Raw genomic sequence first — 18,415 nt, 5'->3', positions numbered from 1 at the left:
TCTGTTCAAAGGGGGGCTCTGTGATTTGTGAAAAACATTGGCCAACTGTAATTTAGGATAGGCCAATGTCCAGCAAAGCATATCTCCTTTAAAGCCAGTTCCCACAGGAAAGTCTATGAAAATACTCCCTAGGAGGTGTTAGAAATGACGACTCCGTGGCTTATTCATTTCCTTACTGTCATAAACTTCTACAGGAAACCTTTGGGGGGGGGGGGGTTGAGGTGATATAACAGATGGTAAATAAGTTACAGGAATTTAGACCCCTATCAGAAGTTCACATTAATATTAAAAATTATTGTAGGCCCAAGAAGGTGAAAATTATTATAGGCCCAAAATAGCCATCACAGGAGGCAAATATTCTTTTTTGAGCTTAGGGCAGCAATTGTGAACAGGGACAATTAGAAAGTATTCTACAAGTTGAGCCATAGTCAAGGCGTAGCAAAACAAGCTGAAAAATGCCAAGGTGTAAATAACCAGTTGCATTGTTCCAGCTATCTCTAAGATTCCCGATACAGTTTGCTATGCAGAAGCGGAGAGAGAGAGTGGTTCTTTATCCCAGCCATAGATGGTTCGAATCTGCTGCTGAACCAGCTGAGATTCGATTCCTGTATGGAGCAGGTAGAGTAAGTTGATCTATCAATCAACTTTGGTATGACCAGCATGTCAGCTTTTTAGTGCCAGTGACTACAATAAAACCGTGATTTCAGCAAAGAAAATTGCATCATCAATGGCCTACCTTAGTCTTTTTCTACCACTGCTTCTCTGTAAATACAGTACTACAGTGAGCAAGCATTGTCACCCTAGGGAAAAAAAGTGTACTACTGGCAGGATCACTGGATAATAATAAAGAAAAAACTCTGGATTGTTTTAAAAAAAGATCTGGATGCTTTCCCAAATACACAAAATATAGCTGGATATTAGCATTTACAAGTAATAGCACTAGAGAGTCTTGATCCAGGGAATATTTGATTGCCTCCTTGGGGTCAGGAAGGATTTGTTTTTTCTTCCTCTGGATCAACTGTGGGTATAGGATTGCGTACATAGGTTATTTATTTATTTTTTCTATTGGTTGAATAAGATGGACTTGTGTCTCAACTATGTTAAAAAAAAAATTCTGAAAAAAGAAAACAAATGCAGTGACTCCATCTAAGGACTGGTAAGCTGTACTATATTACATTTTGGTTCCTGTGTTTAGATACGCTTTAAGCTCAATGTGTAGAATCTCATGCTGACCCATTAGAAATCATCTTTCATTATTCTGACTACACTCCTTCTGCAAGCTCATATTTGATTGCTGTCACTACAACTGTAATTTAAAGCGGTCTCCTCCCTCCTCAGCGGAACATGTTTATTGTTCTACAGTAATCAGCATTTATTTCAAATAATAGTACCTCAAGCAGTAATGTTCCGTAAATGCAAGTTGTGTTTTATTCTACTACCTAGTTTTAATCTTATGATTTAAATTTAAATGTCAATTAAATTTGAAATATCTACATTTGTCAGTGATTCCTGTTTCTGCCCAATTTGATGTGAGGCAGGGCTGTCCGTTCATTCTCACCATGCATATCGTCCTCATTAAAAATAAACTCATGCCGTTGTAATAATGCACACAGGCCCCACGCTACCCGCGGCTATAGCAGGATGTGTGTCTGACATGGCATTTAAAGAGAAGCAAGCTGTCACTAGTGTCACATGCAGGTGTTAACACAAGGAGGGTGAACACTTGGACAGAGAGGAAACATGCAGTGCATTATGGGCAGTGGCCTCGATCAATAACGACGTGTGTTTGACATACTGAGCTTAGCGCAAAAATAAAATATGTCAGTAGTAGAAAATGTTTAAGTTTTCTAGGAGTTTTACGCCTTGCTTAAAAAAAATTATAGACTGATACAATATAACTTCTTCAATTTTGGCTTGATGAAGAATTCTGCTTTCTTCAAGATTAATGTATAGGAAAACTCATGGCAAATGTAAAAACTTCCATATAGTATAAAGTCAGGTATTTTATTTTTTTTTTACAGTAATTAATGATAGTTTAGCTCCAAAAGTCCCATCAAATCAAGCAGTGTTAATAATTTGTGGTTGTGTACAATCAGTCTCTTAGAGGCACATCTTTAAAGCAGTAGTCCTTACAGCAGCCCTTACTGCGTCCATATGCTGCTGTTAGAAAAAAAAAAAAAATCACAACCTCAGCTCCATTAGTTTCAAGGAATAGAAACAAAATGTTTTGGTAGGGAAGTCAGCCTGGTTGCATGACTTGTCAAAGTCATGTGACCAAACTCTCCTCCAATCAGCGGGTGTTCCCTACAGGCTTCACACCGCACCTTGCATTTTTCAAATTAGTTGTTAAATGCAGATGCTCTGTGAGTAAACCAGATAGCAATACCTGATCTGCACTGTGAATGAGCCCCTTAGTGTTTGAAGAGATCTTAGACATGTCAGAACATGGTCATGAGATTCAAGACTACAGTGAGTTTTGATTTATGAAAAGATCGTTAAAGGAGCCACTTGGAAGAGCTCTGACAGTTGTAGGCAGCTGTTATAATAACTATTTGTAATGGGTGTAGTAGGATTCAGGAAAACTGGAGCTGTTATTTCAATGTAAAAAATAAAACTATATAGATAGCAGCAAGGGATTCCACAAACTTTTGTAACCACAGCATTCCTAACCTCTTCATTTAAAAAAAGAAAAACCCATCTCCTCTAAAACACCCATCCATATCAGTGCCGAATCTAGGATGACATGCTAGATCCACCCCCACTGCATGCAGTATACCCCACATTGCCTGCCTAAACTTTAAAGTTCTGAATGCATATCATTTGTATACCTCCACCTGATCTGAAATGCAAAAATACATGCAGAACCCATAAATCAATCTGCCACTTTGTCTGAAGTTCTGAATTCACCTGCAGTCATATTATACCTGCTTTTTTGAGTATTTCCCAAATATCTTACTTTATAGACACTTTTGTTTAGGGTATTCAACACCTCAATATCTCCACATCATGAATTCATTACCTTCAATATAGACTATGGTTGCAGTTGGGCATTCTCATAGCTACCAAGCATCCTGAATGTTTGTGGGACAGTCCTGAGATTTTTAACACTGCTCCTGTCCTGCAGGCTGTCTTACAGGATCCAAGGCTCTTAGCAGAGTGGCAGTAAGGTGCCAAGTGTTGAATCGTTCTGATCTCAGATGTCCAACTGATTAATTGAATTGCATTAGATAGTTGATAGAAAAAATTATATTTATGCAAGAATCATTGTTGTTATTGTTGTACATGTCTCATTATGCAAATATTTCAATTGGTTCATTATCTTGTTCATGTATCAGAATTGAGGGAGTTCATATATATTTCCAGACATAGAAGGTATAGTGCTACTCTTTTTGTAACTAGAGAATGATGTTTAATAATATTTCTGGTCCCTGCACACTGGCATGGCTGATACATTGACATATACAGGCCAAGAACAATGACACGTGCAAACCTAAAATAATGGCACATGCACATGTGTGTACATAGAACAATGGAGCATTCACAGGTGCAGACCTAGAACAATGGCATATGGACACCTAGAACAATGGCACATTTACTCATAGAGGCCTAAACAAAGGCATACTTTGCAAAGTGGAGGCATAGAACTAAGCACATTCACACATGGAGGCCTTGAACAATGGCACATCAACATGTGGAGGTCTAGAACAGTGGCTTATTGAGACATGCAGAGCAGGAGAATGGTACACAGATAAACTGGGACCCAGATTTTACAACACTGACACTTAAAGACCTAGAGAATTTGGCACTCAGGAAAATAACAAAAAACATACTGATTTAAGCCTGAAATGAACAACCTTGCAGACGAGAGCTCCGAATCATATATTTATTGATAATACAGCTGTATGAGAGCACCCATGCCCTGCCCATCAGATGCTCTGATTAGATTGATTACAGTCCATACTTTTATAGGGTTTTTTATGGCTTGTTGCCCACCTTTATGCTTATCAGTTGCACTCCAGAATATTTGTCTACCACACTTCAGAATATCCTAACGAGACATTTTATCAAACATTCATCATTACTCGGCAGTTTTTAACAACTTACATAAAATATCTTGCATAAGCCTTTGGTAGCTGCAGAAGCCATCTTAGCTGCTAATGGAGTAAAATATATTCACTTAATGATATATGCTAGCAATAATAGCCATGTCTAATGTAATAGACCTTAATCTAGGATAATGTATATATGTATTAACTAATTTAAACACTCTTATTATTGTTATTTCATTATATTATATTGCTATGATGTAGGATATATTAAGGATCACCTTTATCCCTATACAATACAGTAGAAACATATGACAGACAATAATTCACAAATAACTAACACTTTCTGAATGTAATTTTAAAGTGCAGATTTGTTCTTAGCAGTAGCTGTAGATTCATTCAGACATCTCTTATTATAGATACATTGATATATTATGTCAATTATCTCTTGTATACATGTATTGTTCTGTAATGGGTGTTTAGCAGTCATGCTGTAGATTACAGATGTCTCATATAAGGTGATTAGACATTTCCTTATCCTCAAATGAGTCACGTGCTGCCTGACCCTACCAAAATCTTTGAAATGATTTGGCTGGAGAGTCTTAACATGCATGTACAACGAAAAAGTTTCTTTTTTTTTTTTTTTTTTTCTGTGGGGGACTAAACAATCAAAATTAAATAGTGTTGGGGAATCTCTTTTTTGCATTAATGTGTATGTAAAGTTTAAAGTTTATTTTTAGCTCTGGATAGAATCTGTATTTATAACTTCTGTGGGGTTTTTTGCTGGCTATGTCCCATTGAGGAGATATATCTTCAGTTTTTGTGCTGGGGAAGCAGGAAGTTAGAGGAAATCTCCAAAATGAGGGGATATCCTCATCCGTAGAAGTGCCCCCAGTGTCAGATTCTTCTCTATTCTCTTCCTGGTGAAGACATTTTTGTTTTCCCATCACTCTCTTTTCCTGTTAGCCCTCATGCACACTTGAAGTTTTAATAACGCTGGTAATGTTAGCTGTGTAAACTCGTGTTAAAAATGTGAGTTTCTTAGCATTTTTCAGCATTAGAGTGTTTTTGCAGCTAAAAAACTCCTCTAGAAACCCACTAGTCCTGGGGGTTTTTTCCAGCCAAAAAACAACCAAAATGTTGATTACAGTCTATGTGTGCATGAACACATAGGATAACATACTGGGGGGTTTACTAGCTGTAGAAAAAAACATCAAAAGCCAAAAACACCAGCAGTAAAAAAGTCAAGTGTGCATGAGGGTTTATAGTGAACACCAGATTAAATAGGGAGGATGAATCCCAGTGGGGACACAGGAATAAAAATCGCTACTATGCGTACATTGCCAGAAATCCTTTATGTTGTCCAGAGACAAAGATCTCAAAATCATGTATCATGCTTTGTTAAATTTCTTGAGGACTAACTGCCTCCTTTTCCTATTTTCTCAGCGTTGTGAAGCCCACACGCCACTATACTGTCTTCCTTTCTGAAGATTCTTCTGATGATGAGTTCCTGCAGGAGGAGGATCCTGTGTCTGCCTTTTCTGAAAACTTTATCTTCTCTGCTCCTTTTGAATGGTCTCTGTCTTCAACTATCTCTTCTTTCAGAATATGTAGAGCACTTTGTACTGACTTTGTATTTAAATTTAGAAATTCAGTACAGAAATGTTATTGAGAACTAAATGATAATGATAACTGAATAATATATTCTTAATGTTATGGATAAGTTATATATTGTTTTTGAGAAGCACTAACCCATGTTATTTGCACTTGCTAGGCCTCAGCAATATCGAACCTTGAAGGAATCAGACCCCGATGGTGATGAAATGATTAGCCCAGAAAAGGAGAGCGACTCAATGACTGAACAAGAGCAACCAAATACAGATATAAATCTTCTTGAGGATATTTTTAGTAATATAGGTATAGAATCACAGCCACCACTTCTGAGTCAAGCCAAGAGTCTTGAAGATCTCAGAACTCCCAAAGAAGACCATGAAGACCACTTCACATTTGATTATCAGGTGTGCATACAATTCATGGTACCACATGAAAAAAATAAATTACAATGTTTAGTAGCTATGCAGTGAAGGATGCTAAAATGAGAGGTATTTATGAGAAATACCAACCTGAACACTAATGTTTTATTTAAAAGTAGACTGTTGTTCCAAGCTGCTCTGCTTTCTGGTTGGCAATAGTATTATAATAAATAAAACCTTGAATGATGACTCATCTGTGTTGATAAAAACAAATCAACCTAATTCGGTAAGTCAGTAATAATAACATTACAATCATGGAATGGCTTAGGGAAATGAGTACCCCCTCAACTTATTCCTTCTTTCTATTGGGTCAACTGAGCATCCAGAAATGTTGGCTTACACCACAGATACAACCTAATATTATGAATCTATATGCTCAAAACCACATACAGCTATTTCAGGATTGATGGCCATCTTCCATAAATTGTATGTTTTACTTTGCACGGGCATGAAACTGATAATCTAGCACTAGCACTCAGTTCATGCTAACTCTCAGATGTTGACAGCTGACAGTGACTGTTTGTGGGCCATTCTTCATCTCTGGAGGTTCCTACAGCACATGGCATATACTGGGGCAGGTCTTCAAATTAGTAAACTATAAATTCAACCATATGCATTTTTGGAATTCCAATTGCCAGACCTGGTCTGGCATTCGCAGAATCCCTCTAATTCCTCTAATTCATTTTAGAGATGAATGGAGGTCCACAGGCAACTGCTGGTACAGTCAGCTGAAGGGTTTTGGGCTGTGTAAGGTCAGTCTTGGCCCAGACATACTGTTATTTTATTGCAGCTACAGAATTGCTCTCCTTAGCATTTTGATAGCCAAGTAAAAGTGAGTTGCAGTCAATAAGGGGTACAGTATGTGTTGTTGAAATTCCAAGCGATTTGTAGCTCAGACGCTAAGTAATTGACTTGCAGTGTTTGAAGATAGCTGCAGAATCACCAACTTTAATAGCAACTCATGTTATTTAAAATATAGTTATGTCCCCCCCCCTCCCCATTGGAAAAAAATATGTGCTGCATTTGCCTAACTATAAGTCCATCTGCATTTACAGTTATCCAGTAGTCACACAAATACCTGGTGGTTCTACCAATGAAGTCCACCTCATGCAGCTTTATGTGATGGAATGATAACATTGCTGCACTGTTCTTGGGTTCAGGGCAGTGTTGTCACCCTCATGTAGGGTATGGGATGAGAAGTGGTTATCAGTATTGTTGGTGCTGATTCAAAAACCTGAAACATTAATAATCAGTAGCTGCAACACCTAGCCCCGCCCACTGCTTTGTGGGCTGACAACACTGCCTCAGCTGCTGAAACTCTCTAGGTTGCAATGTTTGGGAGGGGAATCATGTGAGGTACAAATGGAGGATTTGGCTTGCTCAAGAAACAAAAAAAAAATCCTTTTTTACTTTGCTTGTGCACCACATAGTAAATGGATTTATGACACTTTAAACTGCCACACAGGGACTTTTAGATGTGCTTTCTTGCAGCTGCTGATGACTTTACAGTCCATTGATTTGTATCTGCCTAGATAAGCCTTGTAGTCCCTTACAGCAGTAACTCTTTAGCCAGTTACAAATCAGCAGAGAAAATAAGAGAGATAAGTATCTGCCACAAATCTCTTCTAGGATTGTGGTAGAGTGATAGCCCTTCAAATTATACTTTTTAAATGTTTTAATTCTGAGCAAAATATTTTAATTGGCTTTATTTTATAAATGTTAACACAATCTCCTTTGACAGAGAATGGATCTTACAGTCCCAGAGAGAAATCGTTTGATGCCAACAATGAAGCACAACCATCATTACAACAAATTGTGGGGCATGGGGCAGGATGATATGGCAATTCCAAATAAGTACATTCAAACTTCACCTGAAAGATACCAGACCTTCCCCCGAAGTGACACAAGCACCCCACAAAGAGAGATTATATCATTTGCTATAGAAAAAGAGGGACCATTCAGCAGCAACCAAAGCAGTATCACAATCCCACGACCACATGGAAGGAAGACTCCAGAGCTGGGTATTGTCCCACCTCCACCAGCACCCAGACAATCTAAACAGCAGAATGCTCCAGCATTGACAGAGCCAGGGAAACATTCACTTGGGGAAAGTATGGGCTTCCCTCTTCAAACAGCAACAGGGTCTTTTGCGGAAGTGCTAGCAGCCGACAGCAACAGACAAGTTCCTGATTCCAGTTCTATGGACCTTCTGCAACCTGTCAAAGTTTCCACAGATGTTTACCTAAATGATGATATTCTAAGTCTTTTGGATCCTTTAAAAACAGATCAAAGGCAGAGCGAAAGCTTGCCTACTGTTGCTGGGAATATCCAGAGCTCCGAAGTGGCCCATCCTTCCAATACTCCATGTTATGCTCCATTGCAAAGTGAATTTGCTCCTACAGTTTTCCCTCACCAGCTGGGTTTCTCAAACCCACAACCCTCATTTGTACATTCACCACTTAATCCTTTTATCCAAGTAATGCCACCTGACCAGCCAGTGTCCATCATAGGTATCACAGCACGACCATTCACTCCACCAGTTGTTTCTAACCCTCTTTTCACCAGAAGTGTATTTTATCACAGTCAGCGACGCCCTATTCCAGGTTTTCCAGGAAGTGGTCTTTTAAGTCAAGCACCCTCAAGTTCACCAGCCAATCCAATAATACATCAAAGTCACATACCCTTAGAACCAACTCAGAATGTTTCATCGGCTATCGGTCCTAGAGGACAAAGAACTTTTCCTGTGACTCAGCCACTCTCTAAACCCCAAGATGGCAAGCCTAGGGAATATCCAGTCATTCCTCCCAGACCTTCTAAATTACCAGACCCAGTTCTACTCCCATCCAAACCAGGTCAGCCCAAGGATCCTTTCGAAGAGCTGCTCAGTAAAACCAAACAAGCAGTAACACCAACTCCTGGTAAAGTAGAACAGCTTCGAAAGCGGTGGGAGACATTTGAGTGAGATTCAGGTTCATAAACTTTTGCTGAAAAGCAAACAACACAGTTGTAAACAATGTTTATTAGCTCTGATGAAAGTGTTTGCTGATAGATTTCAGGCTTAAATATTTTCAATTAAAGGCTTTAATATCAATGGACTTAATATACAATTGTATTTCTTTGGGTAAGTAGCTCATATACATGTCTCGTATTTGCTTATGTCTGCCTGACTATTTAAAAACTGGAAATATTCTTGATGTGGAGCTACTGAAACTAGAGCTTTAGTCTTAATAGAAAATGCTTCTGGTGCAGTATGAGCATCCATGTGAGGTCTTCAAGCAGAACACAGTGACACACCTTGCTTGCTTAGTCAGCATCCACACTTGCTGCTTCGGAAGTGGTTTGTGGTGTTCATGCACATGCTATCATAAAAACTATTTTAGCCACCTGTAAAACAAACGTTGTAATGAGGTTTATGATTCTGTACATAGAATTTAAAGCTCTAATAGCTATTTTCCTGCATTTTGCGTGCACATTCTTTCTAAGTATCTCGGTATGTACAAAGTTTAAATGAAAACGTATGTGATTTAAAAATGCATTGTTTAAAAGTCCCATATCTGTGTTTAGAGCAGGAGCTGACAGTGCTCGGTGCTGGGTCATGTTTGTGACATTAGTGGTTTAGCTATATATAACATGTAGAAATGATCTATATGTCATTCAGAAAAGGATTGTTTTGGTGACAGCTGGGGGTGAAGATTGCCATTAAGTTTAGCTGATAGAATGGCGTCCCTCTACAGTTTTTTGGTGCCCATATTAGCAGGAATGACCATGTTTACAAAACCGTGGAGGCAGCGAGGCCGAGTTTAAAGCTGAATTTGGGGCTGGGGATATTTAAAGCTGAACTCCAGGCAGAAAGTTAAATACACAGATGAAATACATGTATAGGAGTGGTTTTATGTTGTATTTCTCTCTGAGATTTACAAATGGCTTTATCTAGCAGCGCAGGAGACTTGATTATTCTCAGCTGCAGTTAGGTAACATACGGGTCTTGTCTCTCCCCCAGCCTGTGATTGTATAATAAGAATACAGTATAAGGAGAAGCAACAGACTGATTGTCTTATCTGTCTGTCACTCGGTGTTCTTATCCTATCAGCATACTCTTTGTTAGCACTTGAACACTGCAGCACAATGTATTGACTCCTTGTGCTGCTTCTCTCTTTTCCAGTCTGCACTCTGCCTGAGAGGGGACTACAAGAGGTTGATACCAAGTTAATTTTAGCTACTTAATGCTTGAATTAAAAAAAAATAATTCGGAAGTAGTTGTAAACCTCACACAAGAAATATGAACAAAGCATATCCCTCTATAGTTTCTACTTGTCTCAATTAAGAGCACTAAGTGCCATTTATCTGCTATCAGCGTGAATCACTTCTGACAAGTTTTGTTGACACTAAAAGAACAAAGGTGAAGAACCTTGCAGCCTGTGATTTAAAGCCTTAGCTCTGTTCATGTGTGCTGTGTGAAGGGGGTGTGTCTCTTCTCTCCAATCAGCTCTCAGAGCTCTCCTCACTGAGCTCTGCAGTTTTCAAGTCCCAGCCCCCTGATTTCCAAAAGCTTAAACAAACTGTATAAATTCTGAATGGATGTAGAGAAGAGAAGACTGCAGATAGACGAGTGCAAATATCTGCATATGGCTTAAGGCCAGTCACTTCATTGGATATATGTATGAGTTTGCAACCACTGTAAGGACATATTAATACATTCAGAGCTGTATTTGTGTTTTTATATCTGACTTGAGTTCGGCTTAAAGTGGTTTAGTAGCACAAAAGAAGTAGTATGTAGTTTTTTGGGGTTTTTTTAGTATTGCAATACTGCCGTTACATATTTGTAACTCAAGAAGGATGGGTGAGGAGTCCAATGATCCTGCTGATCTTGGAGTAGAATGGGGATTCTGCCCTTCTCCATGTGTGCTGTATACTTGTGCTCATGTTTTTGGATGTAGGAGATGGGATTTATAAATAAAAACAAAAAGCCTTGTCCATAGAGACCACTCAGATTCAAGTTACCATTAATCTAGCTCAGGCTAGAGAATTAAACGTCATATGCATGGTTATTCTTTCTGTATTGTTTAATGGAGAACCAATGCAAAGTCAATGTGGAGGTAATGTTACCCACATGCACAATGATACTGCACTACGTAAAGTCTGTATACTACACATTCTCTCTAATTGTACACTAAATGTTTACTTCAGGGGGTTATATTGCTTCTTATTTCACTCTTAGCGAAGGATTGAGCTGAGAACCATTCATGTAGTATTTGTGCATGGCGTCATGATAAAAACTATTGTGTGCATATTATGCCATGACAATTTTTTGTGTACTACTTGACACATTCATTTTATATCCATATCAAAATTCAACTGCATACCCATGTGAGCTATTTAATTTCTTCACTGCTGTTAGGAAAAAAAATGTTTTCTTATATTAAAAATTTGGGGGTGGCTACAATATTGAGTATTTTTTTAAATGACACTTTGGTGTGTGGTATTGTAGGTTGTAAGCCAACAGCAAATGAAGAAATGTTAATAAATTCATAACCGGCTGCCTAGAGCCCACATTTGGCCCTCATGTCTGGAACTTCCCATCCATTGCTTGTAGTACAAGTACTGCTTGCAAAGCCAGATTAAAATTTCAGTTATTTGGTGATTTTCACCCCAAACCAATATAAATAAAAGGTCAGGAGGAAAATTAGAAAATAATTTACAGTTGTGTGAACATTGTTGCTAACATCAGTGAGTATTAGTATTGAGTGTTACATAAAATCACAGCTGAGCATATGCAAAAATTGAACATTAATTCCTTTTCTATTATAATTTTGCAGGCTTGCCTATGGAAAATGTGTTATTTCCCCCTTTGTTTTAGGGGTCTATTTACACAGTTTTTCGCACAAGAAGCACACAACTTTCACCCAGCCAGATTTGTGTGTGAAAGCCCTGGACAGATAGAAATTAAATTTGGTTCCAACAGATCTACTGTAAAGTGATTTTTCCTTGAAATAAGCAGATATGTGATTAAAATATAATATGGGATGGAATATCCTCAGGTGCTACATAGTTACATAGTTAGTCTGGCTGAAAAAAGACAAAGGTCCATCCAGTTCAACCAAAAAGGTGGTGTTAAAATTCTACCTCTCTGGAAGCACTCCTCAAATGGTATGGAGGAACACCTAGTACAAAAGTTCATTTCATTTAAAGGACTTTCTGAAACATTTAATGGTTAAGAGCATCAAATACTGCCAACACGTTTCAGGAACAAAAGACCCCCCCCCCCCTTCAGGGCTTGATCAGTCAATGTTAATAAGATCATGACAGAATGCACTTAGGGACCTGTGTTAAGACATGGTGAAGATTAACTTCTCCTAGTGGCATTAAAGGCAGCCAACAGATTACATTTTAAAAATGTGTAAATCTAGGGTGAAAGTAGTCTCCTGTGTGAAAAATAAAATAGGCCCCTAAGTGTTACTTACCAGCCTCAATATAATGGCATCAAATAACCCAGCAGCATAGTTGAAGCAGGTTTGAACTCTACCTGAATGACATGTAGGCCTCTTGCATTCTGTGTTTTTAAGTATAGAGGCATTTCTTTATATTATTGATCTAATGCAGCCCATTGTTTTCAATCTGCCTGTACACACAGGTGTGTGAACATGCACTGCATATACAGTAGATGAGTAAAAGAATGCAGAAATCTGAGTTGCCAGTCAGTATTGTACACAAATAAAATGTTAATTTGAAGAGGTTAGAATTGCACTTTGGGGGATAGAATTAATTTTACTTTTGTATGCTTGTACACTCAAATACCCGCAAAATAAATGCCTGATATTTCAGCCAGGATGACCGATGTTCAAACCTCAGTACCATGTGCAAGTACCCTTAGTTTGCTAAAGCAAGGAAGTGACTGAACAATGACATTCATGGCAGGATCAATAGGATAAATAGAAGCTGCATATTTAGAAAGTTAGAAACAAATTTTGGAATTTTGAGATTTTAGTATGTTTAGTTTTCCACTTTAAGAGCAATGTAAACAGCGACTTGACTCTGCTACTTGACAATGTTAAGCACACACATGCTTTAATGTGTATTTATACTCCTGCAGCCAAATTAGAATCACACCCACTTTATAGTTGTGTTTCCATTCACATAGCATAACTTAAAAAAAAAACTGCTTACCTTTTTACCTGTTCTTTTCTGTAATGTTAAAGTAGAGTTCCAGGCTAAAGCTAACTAGTCTTAAAAATGCTCCCTACCCCCTCCTAACACCTATGCCGATTAACCTGTTTATATACTTACCTGTATTCAGCCTGCTTTGGTCCAGTCATGTGTCGGTCAGTGGTGGCTGCAGGGGAGAGGAGGGGGCACTGACATCAGATGGGCCATAAGAGCCTGGAGTGGTGGTGTCACCGATGCAGGCTTTAGCAGCCGTTGTTGAAGCGCTCTTCCCTGCAGCCACCACTGGCAGACACAGGGGATCACTTGAGCAGATCAGCGCAGGCTGAATATAGGTAAGTACAGGGGCGGACTGACAATTCATGGGGCCCCTGGGCAATAGGGGATCATGTGGCCCCTGTGTCCTTGCCCACACTCAAAGCACACCCAAAAAAGCCTAGAAAAGGTACCAGGGGCATTTCATGGGGCCCCCTATTGACCCCGTGCCCGAGTGCTCGAATGGTCAGTCCGTCCCGGGTAAGTATATATACAGGTTAGTCAACATAGGTGTTAGGAGGGGTTTGGGAGCATTTTTAAAACTAGTTAGGCTTAGCCTGGAATTCTACTTTAAGGAGGGGCTAGGGAATTAATGTTTACTATAGTTAATACTATCTGTAATGTATTGGCAGATCTCTTGATCAGTTAACTACATTTGAACACGGTTTGTCTTAACAAAGGATAGAGATGCCAAGGCTTGGATTCTGTATTGTATTGTAGATTTACCCTGACCAGGCTATTTTTTGCGTTACAGCGGTGCGTTACTTTAACTGACAATTGTGCGGTCATGCAACACTGCACTCAAATTAAATTTACGTCTGTTTTTCCCAAAAAATAGAGCTTTCTTTCAATGGTATTTGATCGATTGTGCTTTTATTTTTTGCGCTATAAACAAAAAAAGACTGACAATTTTGAGAAAAAAAAAACAATATTTTTGACTATTTGCTATAAAACATGTCCAATAAAAAAATTTAAACACATCAAATTCCGTAATAAATTTAGGGCAAAATGTATTCCGCTACATGTCTTTGCTAAAAAAAAAAATCCTAATATGTGTAAATTAATTGGTTTACGTGAAAGTTATAGCATTTAAAAATGGCGGTATAGATACTGAAATTGTTTTTACATTTCTTTTTTTTTTTACTAGTCATGGTCACGATCAGCAACTTATAGCGGGACTGCGGTGGGCATTCTGACACTGGGGAGAACTGACATCCCCAGTGACACCAATACACTGATCAGTGCTAATAAATAGCACTGACACTGTAGTAATGGCACTGGGTAGGAAGGGATTAACATGTGGGGCAATCAAAGGATTAACTGTATGCTGTGTAAGCGCACTGCTTTGTATGGCTCTTCTATGCAGAGCCATACAAAGCCGTGTGCAAGAGCTGACAGGGAAGAGATCTGTATTGTTTACATGCAGTTCTCTCCCCCGTTGGCAATATTCGGCGCTCACCAGGTGCCGGTCGAGTAATCACCGGCTGGGACCCGGTGATTGGCAGCCGAGACCATGAATGGCGGCATGAGTATGGCGCCGGGAATTGCAAAATCACCTGTATATATATATATGGGATTTTGTGCACCCGTGCCGCCCTTTAGCAGTATTCCTTTTACAAGGCAGACGGAAAGCGGTTAATGAAAGCAAACTCGGTCCATCTTAACTTTGATTTTGCAATTATTCAGAGTAGCTTGCAGTCTGCCCAAAGGCCTACTCCAAAGAAACAACAAAGGCAGGCCATATGTGATTTTCTTACCTGCAACCATGGTTTTCAAGAAATAAAATTGCTTGATTCCCCAATCAACACAGTCAGTGTTAATGGAGGAATCCCTCGCTTGGAGCCATTGTGTTGTCCTGGTGGAGGTGGGGAGGCAGTAATAATCAGACATGCTGGTTATACAGTCAGCCTGCTCATACATAGATTGAATCTTGACTGGTCCCTGCTGAATCGACCGAGATTTGATCCATCATAGGCCGGCTTAAAAAGGTAGAAACATTTTTGGAAAAATATTTTTAGGTATGCTGAGAATGGGAAAACAAGTACATAGTGTGTTTTTTTTTAATCAAATTGGATTACAAAAGAAACCTACATGTGTTTTCAGCATGAGATTAACAGGGGTGCAGCTTGCAGATTTCAGATGACCTCTAAATCTTGGCTTCACATTAATCCTTAGGCAAGTAAAGCTTTAATGTAAGGATTTTTGTATAGGTAAGCCTACACAGTTTTCATATTAAAAAGCTCAGTTCTGCACTACTCATATGAAAAGAGGATGGCTTTGAGAAAAGACAACCCTCATACTCTTGACACTCAGTGGAAACCCCGACTTACTTGGCTTGAAAAGTAATTTTCTATGACAATGATGTTTATAATTCTGATACCTACGATATACGCTATAGCTCCTGTACTGTTCATGTTCTTATATCTTTTTGTTTTATGGGTTATATGCCCTTTTATATTCTCAATAATTCGCCTGTCTTACAGACAGTTGTTTTGTATTAGTTTCTAAACTCAATAAAACTTTATTGCAAAAAAAGCCCAGTTTCACCTAAAATTGGACCCCCTGGACTCCAGTTTCCCTTCCATTGAATACCCCTCCAGCAGAAAAGGAAGAACAGTGATATCAGGTGACAGGACCAATAACCCCTTCAAAAAAGTTGACTGATAACCCCTTCAAAAAAGTTATGTGATCCTTCTGGGAAAGGGTGTGTGACCTTATATTAAAAATGGGTCCAAACGAGAGACAATTTGGCAGCCTATTTGCTCCATTTAACTCTCATGTCATCCAAGCAGCATAGGAGATCCCTCACAATACAGATGCTTAACACTGCCAAGGCCTGTATCCCGCTTTTCTGGAATCAACCTGTCACCCCACTATTAGGTGTTTGGCTACACAAAATTGAGAACATTTACAGAATGGAAGACATCCTTGCTTCTGCATATCATAGAGAAGAAAGGTTTTGTAAGACTTGGTTTTACTGGACAGATTACATCTTCTTCTCTAGTTATGTTGCAGATCTTGTCACTTGAAACATGCCAGTTTAGATTCCCTGCTCTTAAGAGTTTAGCTGTACCCCCAGTAGGATGTCACCTCCTGCTACCTTGGGCTCTTGAATGATGCTGTTGGGGACAAATCTCTGACAACACATCCGCTACCAACCCAACCCTTTTTTTTTTGTACTCTGGAATTATATAGTGTGGTGCTATTTCAGTGGAAGGCTAGCCCTGATAATGGCAGGGGGACCCTGCTTCTTCTGTGGCAGAGAACCTCTCAAAGAAGGTTGTTACAATTCTGGATTGTTTCCTTGTTCTCCAGAGCCACAATCTTATATGCCTTCGGTACTTTCTTTTTTTGTTAGTTTTCTTTTTTTCCTCTGGATTCATTTGGATGGAAGGTATCCCGACAGATTTTTGTTCCACTATTTTCTCATTTTTATTCTGTATTTTGCTATAAAACTTTAGATAAAGAATTAAGAAAAATGTATGTGTACAGCAGTTCAGTAAAATTACTGAATTGCTGTAAACATAATCTTTTTAAAGGAGTCCTCGGTTCGGTCACATGACGTCACGATTCCTCCTTTTCTTCATCTTCCTTCATCTTGGGCAGTGAACAGCACCTCATAGTGACATGACGTCATCCCTTTAGCATCCTCCTGTGTTCAGGGTGATTTGATGACATGCCCCCAGAGTTTGGGTCTTTGGGCCCCAGGCTCTCAGGAAGTTGGTTTCACATTTTAACTTGCTTGATGTTTCATTTTTTAATTTTCTATTGTATATATTTGTGGCCATTTATTCATCAGGGGATGTGGTTGTCACATTCTAAGAAAAACATTTGTTTGTCCAGACTTTCCTTTCCAGTCCAGCATATCATTAAAGGGTAAGTTTACCTTTTGGAGCATGTTACACGGTACACCCATATATAGGGTGCAACATGCTCCAGCACTCTCCCTCCCCCCCCCCGATGCCCCCCAATCCCCCCTCCTGGTGATCCTCCCCGTACACTTTGAAAAACAGTGAGTCTATATGGGGCTCCACCCGCACAGTCTCATTATTCATTCACAGTGATCTGTAAATGAATGAACTGTAAGTCCCATTTTCCACCGCGGCAGATGGCTTGTAGTTTCCAATGAACTGTGAGGAGTTTTCATTGTTCATTCACAATCCCTGCAGCTTTTAAAAGGACAGCTCGTACAAAGGTCCAGCTGCAGGGCGAACAGACCTTGGAACCCTTCCCTACCTTCCATATTAGAAACTAAAATAATCAGAATTGTTTGGCTAGAGTTGGACTTTGTGGAATACTAAGGGTAAGCTCATTTGGAATTATTGAGATGATAGAGAACCTCCATATGGAATGAGTAAACATGGCTGCCCCCATTTACATAGTTTTCACAAATTACATACATAAGCAAAGGTTCTTAAAGAGGAAAGTATATCATATTTACTTGTTTTAAACTGTTTTTTACATTTCTTTAGTTCCTTCCTAGTTTCCATGCCTAGGCAATTGATGTCATACATCCCAAGAGTCTTAAAGAGGAGCTCCACCCAAAATGGGAAGTTCCGCTTTAAGGACTGCTCCCCCGCTCCCCATTAAGGATTGGCACCTTTGGGGGGCAGGGGGGAGCGGGTACCCGAATTTGACAGGTACCCGCTCCCACTTCCGGTCCGATCACCTAGGCGATCGGAAATGGAAGGTGTCCTCCCTCCTTCCCTCCCTGTAGTCTTTTAGGACACATGACAGGCCCCAGAAGACTACAAGATCATTCATGAAGCGTACCGCTACTCGCGCATGTGCAGTGGGTACCCGACTGTGAAGCTGCAAGCTATCACAGCCGGGTGCCCACACTGAAGATGTCGGCCTCCTGGAATACAGGATGCCGGTGAAATGGGCTACGGGGGACACACCACGGGACCGAGAGACAGGTAAGTGGCTGATTTTTAAAAGTCAGCAGATACAGTTTTTGTAGCTGATGACTTTTATTTTGACAGTGTAAGTGGAATTCTTCTTTAAGGAGGGGTGTTCTCAGCTAAGCACACCATTCTGTCTGCATGTCTGAGCTAAGGGCAGATGGATTCCAGGAAGTAAATGCTACATGAATCACCTGCCCTTATTCAAGATGGCCACAGCCAGAAATGCTAGGGA

General features: G+C 39.5%; 1 protein-coding gene across 1 annotated transcript in view; it reads left to right on the top strand.

Moving 5' to 3' along the window:
* Positions 1-9,186, top strand: part of LOC149449684 (DENN domain-containing protein 1A-like) — a gene marked incomplete at its 5' end in the record, with an annotated part of 59,530 nt that extends 50,344 nt beyond the window's left edge. The window contains 3 exons of the mRNA XM_089692968.1: positions 5,493-5,621; positions 5,821-6,064; positions 7,821-9,186. Coding sequence (XP_089549094.1) covers positions 5,493-5,621; positions 5,821-6,064; positions 7,821-9,041 — 1,594 coding nt within the window. The remainder of the gene's footprint in view (positions 1-5,492; positions 5,622-5,820; positions 6,065-7,820) is intronic.
* Between the last annotated feature and the right edge of the window lie 9,229 nt (positions 9,187-18,415).

This window comes from Staurois parvus, unplaced genomic scaffold (assembly GCF_062004578.1).
Source record: "Staurois parvus isolate SC_StPar_1 unplaced genomic scaffold, SC_StPar_1.0 ptg000608l, whole genome shotgun sequence".
In the NCBI taxonomy this organism is placed as follows: Eukaryota; Metazoa; Chordata; class Amphibia; order Anura; family Ranidae; genus Staurois; species Staurois parvus.
Note: the sequence above shows the minus strand (reverse complement) of the source record. Positions and strands in the feature narration are given on the sequence as shown.